This window comes from Helianthus annuus, chromosome 7 (assembly GCF_002127325.2).
Source record: "Helianthus annuus cultivar XRQ/B chromosome 7, HanXRQr2.0-SUNRISE, whole genome shotgun sequence".
Classification (NCBI taxonomy): domain Eukaryota; kingdom Viridiplantae; phylum Streptophyta; class Magnoliopsida; order Asterales; family Asteraceae; genus Helianthus; species Helianthus annuus.
In genome coordinates, this window is record NC_035439.2 from 46,997,215 (window position 1) to 47,016,811 (window position 19,597).

The 19,597-nt window shown below is 40.5% G+C and overlaps 1 protein-coding gene across 1 annotated transcript; it reads right to left on the bottom strand.

Moving 5' to 3' along the window:
- Positions 1-5,546: 5,546 nt before the first annotated feature.
- LOC110942484 lies at positions 5,547-6,878 on the bottom strand. Its single transcript, XM_022184262.1, has 2 exons — positions 6,081-6,878; positions 5,547-5,882 (listed from the first exon to the last, which is right to left on the bottom strand). The coding sequence occupies exons 1-2, from the start codon at positions 6,876-6,878 to the stop codon at positions 5,547-5,549; spliced, it is 1,134 nt and encodes a 377-aa protein (XP_022039954.1).
- Positions 6,879-19,597: the final 12,719 nt, after the last annotated feature.

Genomic DNA, 19,597 nt, shown 5'->3' on the forward strand with positions numbered 1-19,597 from the left:
ACTTTGCAGTGCACCTATCCTCTCATTGCCAGAGGGCACGGACGATTTTGTGGTCTATTGTGATGCATCCATCCAGGGTCTTGGATGTGTGTTTATGCAGCGCGACAAGGTCATTGCTTACGCTTTGCGCCAACTTAAGGTTCACGAACGGAACTACACGACGCACGATTTAGAGCTGGGAGCTGTTGTTTTTGCACTCAAGATATGGCGACACTACCTGTACGGTACCAAGTGCACCATTTACACCAATCACAGGAGTCTCGAGCATATCCTTAAGCAAAGGGATTTGAACATGCGTCAACGAAGATGGGTCGAACTTTTGAACGATTACGAATGCGCCATCAAGTACCATCCAGGCAAAGCCAATGTTGTGGCTGACGCCCTCAGTCGGAAAGACACTCTACCTAAGCGCGTGCGAGCATTGCAGCTCACCATTCAGTCTAGTCTTCCTGCACAGATACGAGATGCTCAGGTAGAAGCATTGAAACCAGAAAATGTCAGGGCTGAAGCCCTACACGGCTCAAAGCAACGACTAGAACAGAAGGAAGACGGTGCCTATTACGTAACGGGGCGTATTTGGGTCCCACTATATGGCGGTTTACGAGAACTCATGATGGATGAAGCTCACAAATCTCGCTACTCGGTACATCCTGGGTCGGATAAAATGTACCACGACATCAAGACTACGTATTGGTGGCCTAGCATGAAGGCCCACATCGCTACCTATGTCAGCAAGTGCTTGACCTGTGCAAGAGTCAAGGCAGAGTATTAGAAACCAGCAGGCTTACTTCAGCAACCGAAGATACCACAGTGGAAATGGGAGGAAATTTCCATGGATTTTGTTACAGGCCTGCCTAGATCTCAACGTGGAAACGATACTATTTGGGTGATCGTGGATCGACTCACCAAGTCTGCTCATTTCCTGGCAATCAAAGAAACGGACAAGTTTTCCACACTAGCAGACATATACTTGAAGGAAGTAGTCTCAAGGCACGGGGTGCACACCTCTATCATTTCGGATCGCGATGCACGATTCACTTCAGAACTATGGCAAGCAATGCACAAAGCTTTTGGCTCACAGCTAGACATGAGCACAGCATATCACCCTCAGACGGATGGACAGTCTGAACGCACGATACAAACTCTAGAAGACATGCTTCGGGCATGTGTTATCGATTCCGACAACAGTTGGGAAAAACATCTCCCTTTGGTGGAGTTCTCGTACAATAACAGCTATCACACCAGCATACAAGCCGCTCCATTCGAGGCATTGTACGGGCGTAAATGCCGGTCACCTCTCTGTTGGGCAGAGGTGGGGGATAGTCAGATCACGGGTCCAGAACTTATAGTGGACACCACGGAAAAGATTGCACAAATACGACAACGCATGGCGGCAGCTCGCGACCGTCAGAAAAGCTACGCGGATAAGCGTAGGAAGCCATTGGAATTTCAGGTCGGGGACCGGGTTTTACTTAAAGTCTCACCCTGGAAGGGTGTGGTTCGTTTTGGCAAACGGGGCAAACTCAATTCGCGGTATGTCGGACCGTTCGAGATCTTAGAAAGAATAGGCAAAGTTGCCTACAGACTGAACCTACCAGCAGAACTCGGGGCAGTTCACAACGTCTTCCACGTGTCGAATCTGAAGAAATGCTTGTCAGATGAGACCCTCATAATTCCCTTGAAAGAGCTCACTATCAACGAACAGTTGCACTTCGTCGAGGAACCAGTTGAAATCACGGACCGGGATGTTAAGGTCCTCAAGCACAAGAGAATCCCTCTTGTCCGGGTTCGTTGGAACTCCCGTCGTGGCCCAGAGTACACCTGGGAACGCGAAGATCAGATGAAAGAAAAGTATCCCCAGTTATTCACGAACAATACAACCACTACTGAGGCTGAAGCTACCACGGAATTTCGGGACGAAATTCCAGATCAATGGGGGGAGGATGTGACACCCCAGGAAAACCAGTAAACGATACAACTTACCTAGCTTCCTCAGTGAGTACGTACCAAATTTCGGGACGAAATTTCTTTTAAGTTGGGGATAATGTGACAACTCGTATTTTGGACCTATCTTGTGTAACGTTATACGATTATGTGAACTATTATGGTGTATTGTACGAATGTTATATTATGTGTGTATGCTCGTATGAACCGAACCGCACAACACACACACGATCGCACAAGCCCACTTGGGGCCGTATCTCTTGCACTCGGACCTATAGGGCAGCCCAAGTGTGGGTTCGGCCCAACCCCATTAAAACGATTAACACTTAGAGTGTTAGTAACCTTCTCATATTTTTTTGGCAAAACATTCTACACACACAAAGAAACCCTACACGCTCTTTTCCTCTCTCTCAAGCTTGACGGCAAGCATCCCCTTTCTCTTGAAGATCGTTCCTCGAATCGGATCACCTTCTATCTTTCGGTTAGTGACTCATGATTTGTAACTTGTAATACTTGATGCTTGATATTGTAGTTGCTATAATTTTGAGTGATGATTATGTCTATGTGCAATTGGATCTATCAAATCATATATGTATGTTGACACATGTTGATGTTCATGAAACTGATTCATATGTGCCTTTAATAAATTATGATTGGTAATTGTGTAATGTAAATGGAAATCGGCTTGTATGTGTGTTTTGGAGTATATTCATGTTAATCGGATGTTATGTCATTGATTCGGGTATTAGAATTGATCGGCTTTGAGGTTGTTATGTCCTAGGGTTTGATCCGATTGATTGTTGATGGGAAAGTTATTGTTCATGCTATGATTTTATTAGGGTTTATGTGAATTGGTTGTAACAACCTGGTTTGATCGATGATTTGCTAGAATAGAAACTGTTAATTGATTATTGTAAACTTAGAAACTTTGAATGATTGTAACCGATTGCTTGATTTATGGAATGTTTAAACTGATCGCACATGTCCTACTCGATCGCACAAGATCAGGTCATGTAAGACCTGATCTGAACGCACAAGATTCCTGGTCGCACAAGGAGTCCGGTCGCACAAGGCACCCACAGTCGCACAAGATTACTGGACCGCATAAGTTGTTGTGTTACTTAACTGTTGGGCCGGGTATATATATATATTGGGCCGGATTAGCTTCAATCGTACAAGGGTTCACGGATCGCACAAGTCACTTGTAGGTTATTTAATTGGGACGAGAATGTGTTATTGATCCGTTATGATAATTGGGCCGGGATATGTTGGATCGCACAACATGTTGTGGATCGCACAACATGTTGGGCCGAGTACTATTGGGCTTAGACATTTAAATCGCACGAGCTGAATGTATTGTTTGACTGTTAAAATGCTGCCATGATCTATACATGCTCGTAACGTGTTAACTTGTGTGAAACCTATGTGCTATGCTTGAGTCAAAACCTGACTTGTATGGTAACCCTGTTAGGACGTGGTTGACCACTCTTAGTTCAAGAAACCTTTTGTGTATCTGCCGAGCAAACCAAGGTGAGTTCACACAGCCAAGGCATGGGGTTCCCAGGGTGGGAATGGGATTTGGATGATTTATTCGTACATACTTAGTTAATAGAACCTAATGATATGGTCCTCGGGTGAGGAAGAGTAATGATAAGATACGGCTAGACTAGTATACCAATTGAACTGATCTTCGCACACACGCCAGGGGTTGGCCGCGATATTATGACTAATCATTCGCACACATGCCTAGGAAGGCCGCGAACTATACATACTAAAACTTCGCACACATGCCAGGGTGACCGCGATACAAATATACATAGTCTAGGATATTTAGGAATATTTCCCCTAACCTTCGCATACATGCCGAGAGGGCCGCGATGGAAACTAACATGAGACATGACTTAACGAACGAACATAATGCTACTCATACTGTTGCAATTACTGAACTGTACACTGTGAACTCGCTCAACTAGTTGTTGACTCTCTGCTGCATGCCTTGCAGGACCTTAGGTACTTATGGAGCTTGCACAGGGAGGAGCAGGTCGTTGTGGGCATGGATCGTGAATGCTTATTAAACGTTTATGACATTGCACACTTAATACTTATGTTTGGGTTTTTACATTTATGCTTCCGCTACACTTGATTATGTTGGTCTTGAAAACACCTTTCGTATTGTTGAATAACGATTACTACTTATTTACATGTTCAATATGATTGGTGGCTTGATCCTGGTCATGTCGCGCCTCCAAGCGGTGGTACTCCGCGTGTGGATTTTTGGGGGTGTGACAACACGTTTGGACCTGGGTTCCCAAGGGTCCTAATCATATGTTTTCTAGATCCTCAAGGTTTCGTATTCTGTGTAACTCGATTTTGTGCATTGTGTAGGAAACACCATCTTGTGTGCGTCTAAAGACAAGTTATCGTCCCACGATTTCCCCGGTACTTTTTTCCTGAATTCATCGCTAACGACACTTGATCATCAATCAGTCGTGTAATAGTAGTTGGATCCTTACAGTTAGTTAAATACGTAATTTGTTAATCCTTAGCGAAACTCACCGACTCTCGTGGGTTAGCTCGTTCGGCTCCTAGTAATTGATGCTCATTTGAGAGTCACATCCTTCTTCTTGATGAGCAGAGCTGGGGTTACCCAAAATGGGAAACTTGGTCTGTTATCTTCCTTCTCTATCAGCTACTGAAGCTACACTGTCGATCCTTGCATGTCTGAAGGTGTAAATTGCCAAGGTGTATTGGCTGCAAGCGCGGCGCCTGGAAATCAAATCGATGCAAAATTTGACTTGTCATTGAGTAGATAATTCTGGCAAGTTTTCGGGGATGGCTTCAGGATATTCTTTTATCACAGGGATATCTTCGAGTTTTGGTTTTCGGCTCCCTTGTCCACGACATGAGCCCAGAGGGCAACACACCCATTGTGCGAAAGCTTTCGTATCTTCAATGCCTGATAATCCGTAGGAGCGTATCCTGCTCCATGAATCACGGTCGTTTCTCTGTTCGTCATCTGGATGCGGATAACCTTCTTCGCTTGGTTGTTCGACCACCAGTCCATCCCAAGCATCACATCGAAGCTTCCCTTAAGCTAGTTTGATCGAATATTGGATATCTATCTTACTTACTATTAAAACAAGTATATTCTGAAGCTAAAATTTGACAACAATATCAAATTGCACAGGCGCATAACATTGATTACTATGAGGCGTACCGATGACCATGTTTGGATCCTGGCGTGCTTCCCTAGCTCCGGTGTTAGACATTTTTCCCACAATCTTGTTTAATCTCCCTTGGGCAATCTTTCCTAAAGTGCCTCGTGTCACCGCAGTTATAACACCCTTTACCTTTCTTTCCATGCCTCGTCTCATGCCAACACGTTTCCTTGTCTTTTTTTTGGGTAAAGGGTTACCCCGGTAAATTTTATAAATCACCAATCAAGAGAACAGGGTGTGCCAAGACACTGACACACACTACAAGTCAAGACAACCAAGACTAAACAAAACCCACAACAAGACAACCAAAAACAAAGAACAACCCGAAACAAAAAACACGACCACCGACGAACTATCTATCTAAAATCCCCCCATCGATATGCTTTAACCCGGGTCTTCATTCAGCGCCCTTGCTGGGATCTGCCACCTCGTCACAACTCTGTTGTAATCCACATGCTTTTGAAGCTTGAAATCCATCAACCGAAGCTGGACTATGTGTTTAATCTTCTCGGCAACCTGACTCACCGAACCATGAATTCTGTTAAAGAGCCTGTTATTGCGTTCTTGCCAAATAAAATACGTCGCAGCCGCTACCACCAACTTACATACCACACGATCTAAGGTATTTGAATTCGAGTGCTGCTCCATCCACGCCAAAATTGAAGCCCAAGATCCAGGAACGGTATCCATATCAACCATAGCCCTTACGTTCCTCCAGACCTGCGAAGCAAAAACACAAGAGAAAAATAGATGATCTCTTGAATCTCGATCGTGCTAGCAAAGAGGGCAGCACATGAGCCTTAAGTTTGTTTCACTACCCGCTTCCCATACTCGCAGTCGGTCCTGTGTTCGCAGCTTATTTTTTATAACCAACCAAAGGTGAAAAGAATGCCATGGAATACACTGGCTGAACCAAACCATATTCGCCCAGCTAATAGGAGTGTCTCGGGTACGAATATTGTGCCAAACTTCCAACGAGCTAAAATGTCGCTGATTGCCCTCCAAATCCTTCCAAACCGTTAGATCCTGTAACTGAGGGTTAGGCATATCAAAGCTCAACCCAATCAAAACTGGATAGAGATCATACCACGCTTGAGGCCAATTCCATTGACCATTGCTGTCAAGCAAATCCGCAACCGAAGAACTGAGGTTAAAACCCGCATTTGCAATTCGTCTTGGAGTTATCATCGCCCTAAGAGGACTCAAGTGACACCAGTTGTCACTCCAAGCATTTGTTTGCCTTCCAGACCGAATGACTTTCCAAACGAAAGACCGAACAATGTTGCGAATGGATAGAATCTTCCTCCACCCCCAACTCATACTACCCCTACATTGAATCTCCCAGTAATTCTGATCCTTCACTTTATAATCATAGATCCATTGCACCCATAATGATTTGCGTTTTACCAGAATGCTCCAGATATGGTTAGTGATTAGGGCTCTGTTTACATCCCCAACCCGCCTAATGCCTAGGCCACCCTCCTGTTTCGGCAGACATACATCATTCCACGCAACCTTAGCTTTAACCTTACCAATATTACCCACATTCCAGAGGAAGCGACGCATACGTTTCTCCAGGTCATTTATGACCCGAGCCGGGATAATAAAAACTGAGGCCCAGTAGATATGCATTGCTGAAAGAACCGAGTTGATAAGCTGAAGCCTTCCTGCAAAAGATAGAGTTTTTGTCATCCAATTGTTGATCTTTTTGTCCATTCGGTCAACTAGGACTTTACAATGGCTAGCGATCAACTTTGATGAGATCAACGGCACACCTAGGTATGTCGTGTCCCACTTTGCCACAGTTGCCACACTTTCCATTTTTACATCGCCCGGTATGATGTCGTCGACACTTGTCGCATTGAGGTAGTTTACCCATGTATTCTTTTCCCTTTTTGGCCTTATTGTTGTTATTCGCCTGAGTACCATGTTTGAAGTTTGCGAACTTTCTCTTGTTGTCTCTAGATGACTCTACATGAGTCTCCTTTTTCTCCTCAGAGGTTGAAAATTTGTTCAACCTGATTGCCTCTTCAGTCAAGGCCACACTTAGATTAATGGCTTCAGCGATCGTTGTAGGCTTCGATGTCGTCACCATGCTCATGATTTGGGGTGCCAATCCCCAAATGAAACGCTCAATCTTCTTAAACTCTGGGTCTACCATGTAAGGAACGATACGCGACAGAACTTGGAACTTCTCCACATACTCAGCTATTTTTGGACCTTCCATCTTCAAGTTCCAGAACTCAGTTTCCACCTTCTGGCTTTCTGTTCTCGAACAGTACTTTTTATGCATTAGCTCTTTCAGATCGTCCCATGATAAAGCATACGCAGTAGTCTCGCCCATCGTCTGAACCTGGAGTTTCCACCATGACAGAGCCCCATCTTGGAACAGTCCGGAAATGTACGTGACCTGGTGCTCTGGGGCACATTTGCTCGCACGCAAAACAGTGTCCGTTTTCTCAACCCAGCGCACGAAAGCTACGGCACCCCCAGTGTCGTCGAAATGTAGGGGCTGGCAGCCTAAGAACTGCTTGTAGGTACAGCCGTTGGATGAGGTTATTTCCCGAGGTACCTCCGCTGTGTTGGATTCTGTATGCCCAAGACACATATTAAATTGATGTGGCTAGTACGTTATGATCCAAGTCGGGTCATACCCAATAACAAGCTAGACAAACACCTACAATATTTATTTATCATATGATCAAACAAATAAATATTAACACTTATAATATTTAGAAATTGGTTTTCTAAATAATTGCACTTCAGAAAACTAATAAATTATATGGATAATTTATTATGAGAGAGTATTTTATTTTGTTATTTAATGGGTTAAATAACATTATAAAAGTTATGATTTGTTGCATAAGAGTCTTATATATATGTAATGTTATATTTTATAAAGGTTGTAAAATATAAACAAGACTTAAAAATAAAAGGAAAAATTTTTCATTGGGTGAAAAGGGTGGCCCTATGGCCGGCCCCATGGTCTTCCCAAGGAGGGTTTTACCCACTCATTTTACATGCAAAATGTCATAAAAGGAAGGCACTTGATTGGATAAATGTTGCAACAACTCTCTCGCATCTTTAAATACACTTTCTCTATTATTATGAAGTTGCAAGAACACAAGAGAACTCTCTAATTTTTCCTCAAAATTTCGGCCAAGGTGGTCATCCAAGAGAGTTTTTTCAAGTGCAAATCCTAGCAATCTAAAGGTGTTTGTTGGGGCTTTCGGGTATACTAGCTTGAGGCTTTCTCGTTTGGAAGCTACCATTCAAGATTCATCATCATCTTCCATCTCCTTGCTCCAAAGAAAGGTTGAATTCTCAAACACCCTATGGTTGTATTTTGATAGCATGCATGTCATATATGGATCCGATTATTGGGTTTTGCATTTAAAATGGTTTTAAATCTTGCAAAGTAACATGTTTTAAATCCTTATTCTGCTGCGTTTTAATTTTATTCGGATAAAATGACTTTGATAAACATGTGAAAAACCCAACAATGGTATCAGAGCCGCTTATATGAGTGCATGCTTCATTGGATTTAAAATTTTCGGGTTTTTGGGTTTGGTTAAACCCTATGGCCAAAAAGTTTTGACCATGGTTCTCCTTTTATTTTTCAAGATTTATTTCCTATATGCATTAATGAATCTTGAAAAAATTATGTCATATGGATGATTTGTTTTGTTTGGACAAAAACCCGCATTTTTCGGTTTTTCATTCTTGGCCGAAAAATATAGGTTGTAAAAGGAAACCATTTTTGCTCTTGAATTTTATATATATTTGGATATATATTTTGGTGTGCATAACCTAGCCATGACCTTGTATGAATGTGTTTGTGTTTGTGATTTTAGTTAATTATTCAATGGGTTGTAATAATTATTATTTTGTCTTCCATTTGTAAAAATATGTAATTTATTTATTTTTCATTTGGTATGTAAGTAAATAGATTAGATGCATTTATTTTACTAGAAAAATGTATTAGGATACTTTTATGTAAAAGAAGATGCACACAAAAATGCGGTTTTGGGTTTTGCCATTTTCGGGCATAAAGGACTTCATAGTTCTTAACGGGATTTTAGCCCGATAACCAAAACACATTTTTGAAGTCCAAAGGAGTTTGGAGCTGAATATTAAAGACATTTGGAAGTTCAAAGAATGTGAAGAAATCACAACACAAGATGAAGACTTGGAGCATTTGGATGCGGGATCAAGTGGGAGTTCACCTACACCCCTTTGTGTCTATCTTCACCCTTTAGGAAGGACCTTTTGACACACTTGTTTCGGCTAACAAGTGTGGTCAAAATAGTTGGCTATGGTTATGCACCTATTATCATAAGTGTTGTGTGCTTGTATGGTAATTTTTTTTTTTTGGTTGTTTGGATGACATTTGGATATGGATGCTTAACAACAAATAATCCGAAACAAGCCTAAAATTGGTTCTTACAAAATCATTAAAACGGTTAATAAAAGGTTTTATTAAAAATTAATGATTTTATAATAAAATGTTTTTTATTAAAAGAACCTTGAAAATTGGTTTTCACTAAAGTACCATTGATTTGAATGCATGCAAATATATGGTACATAAAATTTTTCTAAACTAGAATTTTGAAAAATAAAAATCCCTTTTATAAAACAAGTCAAACACCATCCTTTTATACAACACTCGAATTACTTGGGAACTCTTTGTGGGATAAAGGTCACCTAACCACATTTGAGGAAACTTGTATATTTGAGGTGGGTTCACCATGTTTGTGGGATAAAGGTCACCTAACCACTTATGTGTGTAAACTCACATGTGTGTGTAAGTTGGACGACTTGATTTGGAAACCATGAACTTAGGGTCACCGAAGCATGGGGAACAAAGGTGTTGATGGGATTAAACATGCCAACTAAACATAAAGATGTTTAACCGATCCCATATAGCTAGAAGTTGCAAAGGGTTGCAATCGTCAAACGTTGACTACCTTGTTAATTTAAATAATGGGATAAAGGTCACCTAACCAATATTTAAATGTAACGTTGGATTCTAGATTTTTAATTATTAATTGTCTATGAGACATTAAAAGGGTATTAATAATTAAAATTTTAATAATATCGAAAATACTAAAATTGAACTTTGTTAAATTTTGTAGATGACCGCTAACAATGCAAACCCGATTACCCAAACCGTCTGTAACCTATCACTAAGAACCATCCTAGAAAAGGATCGTCTCAACCATAACAACTTCATGGATTGGTTTCGAAACTTGAGAATTGTTCTCAAGCAAGAGAAGATATCCTATGTATTGGACGATCCTATTCCCGATCAACCTGACGAGGAAGATGTAGAAGCCTACAATGATTGGGTTAAGTATACCGAGGACTCCATGCAAGCCTTATGCCTCATGTTGGGAACAATGATTCCCGAGATTCAAAAGGACTTTGAACATCATGGAGCATACGACATGATTACCCAATTGAAGGAAATGTTCCTACAACAAGCAAGGGTAGAACGCTTCGAAACGGTTCGAGCACTTCATGCATGTCGAATGGAGGAAACCCAATCGGTCTCATCTTACGTCCTTAAAATGAAAAGCCACATTGATCGCCTCGAGAGGCTCAATTGTCTCGTCTCTAAAGAGTTGGCTACGGATTTGATCCTCAACTCCTTAACAAAGAAATTTGAGAGCTTTGTTATGAACTATAACATGAACGGATGGGACAAGAGCATTGGTGAGCTTCATGCAATGCTCAAAACGGCCGAAGCAGGAATGGGTAAAAAGGCTTTACACGTTCTAACGATCAATGAGGGAGGCAAGAAAGGGCATCACCCCGACACCAAAGCAAATGTTGCCAAGGGTAAGGGACACGTCAAAGGGAAAGGAAAAAGAAAGGAAAAAGAAAGGCAAAAGCAGAACCACCAAAACCAAAAGAGAAGAAGGCAAAAGTTTTTTTTTTTCGGGTAAAGGGTTACCCCGGTGATTCTATATATTCACAACCAATCAAAACAAGTAATGTAGAAAGCCTACATTAGTTCAATCATGGGACAGGCCCCATGAAAGTAAAACAAACAACACCCAAACATAAACAGACAAAAAGCAACCAAAGGGGCTACTAGACTAAAATCTAGAAATCAAAAACCCAAAAAACATTTATTAGCCGCCATAACCGTCATCAACATCCCCACGAATATCCCAATCTTCAAGAAGCTTTCGCACCTTCACAGTATTCTTTAGCTTTGCTCCCATAAGTTTGTATCTAACCGTCTTCAAAATAACTTCACTAACCATTTCCGGGGGTCTCAGCTGATTTTTGAATAAACGATTGTTCCTCTCTTGCCATATGAAGTAAGAACCAGCCGCCACTACAAGCTTAGCAACATAGACCACAACCGAGTTTGATCGAGCACGAGCAAGAAGCCAATCTACAATATCCCTCCACTTCGGGTTAACCGAAGACATACCCACCTTTTGCCTCACTTTGTGCCAAACTTGAGACGAAAACTTACATTCAAAGAATAAGTGAGGATGAGAATCAAAATTCTCATAGCACAAAAGGCAACACATCATATTCATATTTTTTCGCCTTGAAATATCCCACTTCAGAATTTTGTCTTGAGTTAAAAGCTTACCTTTCATGACCAACCACATCATAAAAGCATGCCGCGGGATACATTGCGAGAACCAAACAATATTGCACCAGTTAACTTCCGGCTCCTTATACCGAACCGATTGCCAAACGTTGGACGAGGAGAATTTGGCTAAGTCCGTACCATCCTTCCATACTAGTCTATCTTGCTTTGTTGGATTTAACTGCATCTGGTCAAGCGGAATGAGCACGGGAAACAAATCTCTCCAAGCCGTAGGCCATCGCCAAGAATCACTAGAATAGACATTAGCCACTGAATCATCTAACTTAAAATCCGCATCCGTAATGGTTCTTGGCGATAGAAAATCACTTAACGGACCTGGATGACACCAAAAATCGTACCAGGCCGACGTCCTAGCCCCATTCCCAACAACTGACCAAATATGCTTTCTGATTAGAGGGCGTAACTGAATCAATTTCCTCCAAGACCAGCAACAATTTGCAGGAGTTTTGCAAACCCAAAAACTCCTACCTTTTAAGTGGTAGCTATGAACCCACTCCACCCACAGCGAAGCTCGCTTAGAAACGATACTCCAAATGTGAGAAGCCATAAGAGCCTTATTCATATCTCCAATTCGTCTAATGCCCAAGCCCCCTTCATATTTTGGAGTACAAACCGTTTTCCAAGAAACTTTAGATTTCCCTTTATTAAACGAACTTTCTTGAGACCAAAGGAAATTCCGCATTTTAGCTTCTAGCTCCTGAATTATCCTAGCCGGCAAAATAAACACAGACGACCAATAGATATGCATGGAAGAGAGGACAGAGATAATAAGTTGAAGTCTACCAGCAAAAGAGAGCAACTTGTTTCTCCAGTTTGTGATTCTCTTCTCTAGTCTTTCGATAAGAACTCGACAATCATTATACCCAAGTCTAGAAGAAATTAGAGGCACACCCAAATACCTAACAGGCAATTTTCCTTCCACAAAAGGCATAATATTCAGAATAGCATCCTTGACATGGCTGTTAACATTACAAAAAAAGATCGTGCTTTTCTGATTGCTAGGAACTAACCCCGACATCTTGGTGAACGTAGAAAGAGATGTCATAACACACCTCGCCGAATTGACTTCTCCTCTAGCAAAAATGAACAAGTCATCCGCAAAACAAAGGTTTATGATTTGCTGTTTTTCGCATTTGTTATGGAATTTATACGATGAGTCTATACGAACCGCATGCAAAAGGATGGCTGTTAGGACTTCCATGACTAGAGTGAAAAGGTAAGGAGAGATCGGGTCTCCCTGTCTTAAACCGCGGCTACCTTTAAAGAAACCATGAATCGACCCATTAACACAAACTGAAAACGAATCCGTAGAGACCAAAGCCATGATCCAATTCACCATGTTAACGTGAAAACCAAATCCAAGCAAAACACTCTTAAGAAATCTCCAATCAACAGTGTTGTAAGCTTTCTGAATATCAACTTTAAAGGCACAACGAGGAGGACCCGTACTTCTATGGTAATTATGCATCAATTCTTGCGTGAGCATAATATTATCTGATATTCTCCTTCCTGGAACAAATGCCGACTGATTGATGCTAACAATGTCATTTAGCACATTTTTAATTCTATCAGCCACGATCTTGCTTATACACTTGTATAAAACGTTGCAACAAGCAATAGGACGATAGTCAACAACCGTCGCAGGAGTAGGCACCTTCGGGATAAGAACAATGGTCGTGTGATTCAATTCCTGAAGAAGCTTACCTGTTTCAAAAAAATCCAAGATGGCACAAGTAACATCATTACCTATAATATGCCAAGCACTTTTGAAGAAAGCCGCTGAATAGCCATCCGGACCCGGGGCTTTGTCAATGCCGATAGAAAACATTGCTTTTTGAACCTCTTCCACAGTTATGGGCCGAATCATATGGGAAGCTTTTTGAGGATCAATGATTTTAGAGAACAAATCTGGGGCCGGAGAGAGCGAAATATCCCCTTGAGAACCAAAAAACTTCTGATAATGATTAACAAAAGGTTGAAAAACCGCATCGCCTTCATAAAGATTACCATCCGGGTCTTTAATCACATCTATTCGGCTGCAATGATTCCTGAATTTTAAAGAAGAATGGAAGAAAGCCGAGTTCGAATCACCTGCCCTTAACCAATCAACCTTAGACTTTTGTTTTAGAAACCGTTCCTCGTCCAGAGAAGAAGGCAAAAGTTGCCACAAGCGATCCATGCTTTGAGTGTGGAGAGATAGGACATTGGAAAATGAATTGTCCAACCTATCTCAAAGAGTTGAAAAATAAGAGGGATGCGGGGCAAACCTCATGTACAATCTTTATGATACATATTGATCTAAATGTTATTTCTTCTAACACATGGGTATTAGATACCGGATGTGGAACTCATATTTGCAATTCGTTGCAGGGGTTCAAAAGAAATAAGCATTACAAGAAGGGAGACACTAATCTCTTCATGGGCAATGGAGCGAAGGTTCAAGTTGAAGCCCAAGGAGACTATGTTTTAAAACTTCCAAGTGGTTTGGAAATATGTTTGAAAAATGTTTTGTATGCTCCTAGTTTGACTAGGAACATTATTTCTGTTTCCCTTTTAAGACAATATGGATTTGATTTGAAGTTTGTGAACAATGAAATTTATGCTTTGATGAATGACATGTTCTACTTTAAAGCTACGCCTTCAAATGGTATTTATGAATTGGTTCATGATAATACATCATTTGATAATTCGATGTACCAAGCAAACACCAAGAAACTCAAAATGGATTTGAGTGAGACCTATCTTTGGCATTGTCGTCTTGGTCATATAAACATACATCGCATGCAAACACTTCAAAAGAATGGTCTTTTGGAAACAAATGAAATTGGTTCATTTGATACATGCGAATCTTGTTTACAAGGAAAAATGACCAAGAAACCCTTTAGTGGCACAAACCAAAGGGCAAAAGATTTATTAGGCATCATACATTCAGATGTATGTGGTCCTTTTAAGCCAATGACTAGGAATGGTGAAAGATACTTCGTAACTTTTACCGACGACTTTAGTCGTTATGGTTATGTGTACTTGCTAAGTCACAAAGATGAAGTTTTTGAAACGTTCAAAATCTTCCAAAACGAAGTAGAGAATCAACTCACCAAGACAATCAAAGTTCTTCGTTCCGATAGAGGAGGTGAATACCTTAGTGATGCTTTTCAAGATCATCTTAGGAGTTGTGGGATCATCTCACAACTTACTCCACCTGGAACACCACAACATAATGGTGTGTCTGAGAGGAGGAATCGAACTTTATTGGATATGGTTCGATCTATGATGGCTAGAAGCACATTGCCTCTATTATTTTGGGGTTACGCTTTGCTCTCCGCGGCTCGTATATTAAATATGGCCCCAACCAAGAAAGTGGATAAGACACCTTTTGAAATATGGCATGGAACAGTTCCATCTTTATCATATTTGAAAGTGTGGGGTTGTGATGCTTATGTGAAGCAATACACCCCAAACAAGTTAGAAGTACGATCCATTAAGTGTATCTTCGTAGGATATCCTAAAGATGATATAGGATATTATTTCTACGATCCAACAGAGCAAAAGATATTTGTTGCTCGAAAGGGTAAGTTCTTGGAGGATAAGTTCCTTATGGAAGGAACTAGTAGAATAGTGGAACTTGATGAGGATCAAGAACCACAAGCCGATACACGTTTGGTTGATACTAGCACTCAACAAGAGGTTGTTGAAAATGATCAAATGGTTGATCAACATACATAAAACGTTCGCAGATCTGGTAGAATTAGTAATCCACCTGAAAGATATGGATTTTTCATGGATGGATGCTATGTGGTAGATTCAGATGAACCAACCACATACCATGATGCAATGTCAAAATCTGATTGCGACAAATGGCTTGAAGCCATGAACGTAGAGATGCAATCCATGTATGACAACCAAGTTTGGGAATTGGTTGTGCCACCTCTTAACTCCAAAGTAGTTGGAAGTAAGTGGGTTTTCAAGAAGAAAACAGATATGCATGGTAACTTGGATACTTATAAAGCAAGACTTGTAGCAAAAGGTTTCACTCGAACTCAAGGGGTTGATTATGATGAGACCTTCTCGCTTGTGGCAATGCTAAAGTCGATTAGGATATTATTTGCCATAGCTGCATATTATGACTATGAGATTTGGCAAATGGATGTCAAAACGGCTTTCCTCAATGGATATCTTGATGAAGATGTCTATATGGTTCAGCCTGAAGGTTTTGTCGATCCAAAACATCCTAACAAAGTGTGCAAATTGAAACAAGCATCGAGAAGTTGGAATCACCGTTTTGATGAAGAGATTAGGAATTTTGGGTTCATCAAGAACGGCGATGAAGCTTGTGTGTATAAGAAAGCTAGTGGGAGCACCATCACTTTCTTAGTATTGTATGTCGATGACATTCTACTATTTGGAAATGACATTCCAACCATGGAGGGTGTAAAAGCCTAGCTTGGAAGATGTTTTTCCATTAAAGATCTTGGAGAAGCTGCCTATATTTTGGGAATAAAGATCTATAGGGATAGATCAAGGCGCTTGATAGGTTTAAACCAAAGTGCATACATTGACAAAGTCTTGAAAAGGTTCAAGATGGAAAACTCTAAGAAAGGTTTGGTACCTATTCAAAAGGGGACAATATTGAATGTAACTCAATGTCCAAGCTCAAAGGATGAGCAAGAAAGAATGAAAGGAATCCCATATGCGTCTGCTATTGGATCCATAATGTATGCAATGATATGTACTAGACCGGACGTGTCATGCGCTTTAAGCATGACAAGCGTATACCAGCAAAATCCAGGTAACAGTCATTGGATGGCTGTTAAGAGCATATTGAAATACCTTAGGAGGACTAAGGACATGTTTCTAATATATGGATCTGGTGAAGAGGAACTCGTTGTAAAATGTTACACGGATGCGAGTTTCCAAACTGATCGAGATGGTTCTCGATCACAATCTGGGTATGTCTTCATTTTGAATGGAGTTGCAGTCTCTTGGAAGAGCTCAAAGCAGGATGTTGTAGCATTGTCCACTACAGAATCAAAATACATCGCCGCCTCATTGGCAGCACAAGAAGCTGCGTGGTTAAAGAAGTTCATTGCCGACCTAGGGGTAGTCCCTACCATTCAAGACCCCCTAGAGATCTTTTGTGATAACGAGGGTGCGATTGCTCAAATCAAGGAACCTCGTGCACATCAAAAGACAAGGCACATTGAGCGGAGATTCAATTACGTAAGGGATGAAGTTGAAAAGGGAGAGATATGTACTCGCAAAGTTCACACCGATCAAAACATTGTGGATCCACTCACGAAGCTCCTTAAACGGCCAAAACATGAGGGTCATACTTGTGCCTTAGGACTTCGATATTCTAGTGATTGGATTTGATCTATTTTGTATTTGGATATTGGAACAATTGTTATTTTAACTCTTTATGGTATTTTGAGTTATGTTCCATTTTAGCATGTTTAAATCCGTGAATAAATTAATTATTCTAAATGTCCGTAGTCGATCATACTTGTGGGAACAAATATTAATGTAAGACTATTATGAACTTGGATTGGTGGATATTCATTAGGTATGAATATAGAGCAAAGTGTTGCTGCCAAAGTTCATAGATATTTGTGGGATACAAATATTGGACTGACCCGCTCTCAAATGTTACTGCATGGAATCATTTGTGATTGATCATAAGTAAATTTGAGCAAAGGCGAATATCATAGTATCCTCTGACCTGAGATACATATTGGGTCTTGATATTCACCAAATATTATACCTTGACTTAGTTCTTCGCTGTCTGTAATAAGACAGTACATAAGGCTAAGCTCAGTTGTGGTACGAGGTGATTGTGAGAGACGTATGTAGTCAAGAAGGGATTTGTTCCTCTTATTCGTTGAGAGTAAGATGTCTAAGGCCTGTTAAAGTTAAATCAACAGAGAATGATCACACTGTGTCTCTGGATTTAACATGACATCTGTAACGAAAGGATAAATGATAGATTCACCTAAATCATGTTCAAGTAAGGGACTTGAAGGGGATGATGTTATTGAATGGCACTTCGTCATACGTATTAGGGGTAGTAAACCGTTGTTAGGCGTCATTTACTGCTTGCATCAATCTTCTATGTATCTTGTGCAAGTGGGAGATTGTTGGACTCTGTATGCCCAAGACACATATTAAATTGATGTGGCTAGTACGTTATGATCCAAGTCGGGTCACACCCAATAACAAGCTAGACAAACACCTACAATATTTATTTATGATATGATCAAACAAATAAATATTAACACTTATAATATTTAGAAATTGGTTTTCTAAATAATTGCACTTCAGAAAACTAATAAATTATATGGATAATTTATTATGAGAGAGTATTTTATTTTGTTATTTAATGGGTTAAATAACATTATAAAAGTTATGATTTGTTGCATAAAAGTCTTATATATATGTAATGTTATATTTTATAAAGGTTGTAAAATATAAACAAGACTTAAAAATAAAAGGGAAAATTTTTCATTGGGTGAAAAGGGTGGCCCTATGGCCGGCCCCATGGTCTTCCCAAGGAGGGTTTTACCCACTCATTTTACATGCAAAATGTCATAAAAGGAAGGCACTTGATTGGATAAAAGTTGCAACAACTCTCTCACATCTTTAAATACACTTTCTCTATTATTATGAAGTTGCAAGAACACAAGAGAACTCTCTAATTTTTCCTCAAAATTTCGGCCAAGGTGGTCATCCAAGAGAGTTTTTTCAAGTGCAAATCCTAGTAATCTAAAGGTGTTTGTTGGGGCTTTCGGGTATACTAGCTTGAGGCTTTCTCGTTTGGAAGCTACCATTCAAGATTCATCATCATCTTCCTTGCTCCAAAGAAAGGTTGAATTCTCAAACACCCTATGGTTGTATTTTGATAGCATGCATGTCATATATGGATCCGATTATTGGGTTTTGCATTTAAAATGGTTTTAAATCTTGCAAAGTAACATGTTTTAAATCCTTATTCCGCTGCGGTTTAATTTTATTCGGATAAAATGACTTTGATAAACATGTGAAAAACCCAACACGCTGCGCTCAGAGCTAAGGGGCTCGTACTGTGCGATGACCTGTAAGAGGCGTTCTTGAAATTCCGCCTCTGTCGTTGGCAGAGGGTTGCTGGTATTGGTGTTCACTTGAGTCGACATCTTCCTAGAAGAAAGTTGGTTAGGTCAGGTCTTGTTAAGGACACGAGTACACAAGTCTCTATTTAACGAATAGGACCTCAGAGGTATATTACATATATGTATATACGCAGTCGTTGTAACATTTAATCACGTATCATCACAATTATTGCACAATCTTGTAAATAGGAACGTAACAAGTAAACATGTAGCATTATAGTTTTAGCACAATATGCTGATCAACAGCGTGCTTAGTGGGAACATAGCGACCGAGTTTTTCATTAGTTATTAGTCATAAGTATTGTCGCATGTTTAAAGATGATTGGGCTTTCGTCATCCTCCGACCACAATCACTGTGTCTTACAAAACGTATCATATCAGAAGGAACGCAGGGTCACCCTACCCTTGTCCAACAAGTATATTAGTGCATCAAAATTACGTAGTCAGAAGTGGTCTTTAAAGTCTCCACAAACCCGGCTTATCATTAGTGTTTTTACCAAAGTGTAATGCAATCCGCATGAATCCAGAAACAAACTATACTGGTGACTGAGGAAGAGGAGGAAAAGAAAGTAACCCGTTAACACGCGTGGACTTCCTCCTCGGGCTTGTGTACACGTCGAAGTAATTGTCTGCTCTGCTGCTCGATAGTAAAGAAATGAGTA

What these genes read in the sequence shown, in the direction of transcription:
- LOC110942484 (XM_022184262.1), bottom strand. Translation starts at nt 6,878, where the DNA reads ATGGACAAAAAGATCAACAATTGGATGACAAAAACTCTATCTTTTGCA. An exon ending in CTATTAGCTGGGCGAATATG is followed by an intron (nt 5,883 to 6,080) that starts GTTTGGTTCAGC and finishes TTTGCTTCGCAG; the next exon opens with GTCTGGAGGAACGTAAGGGC.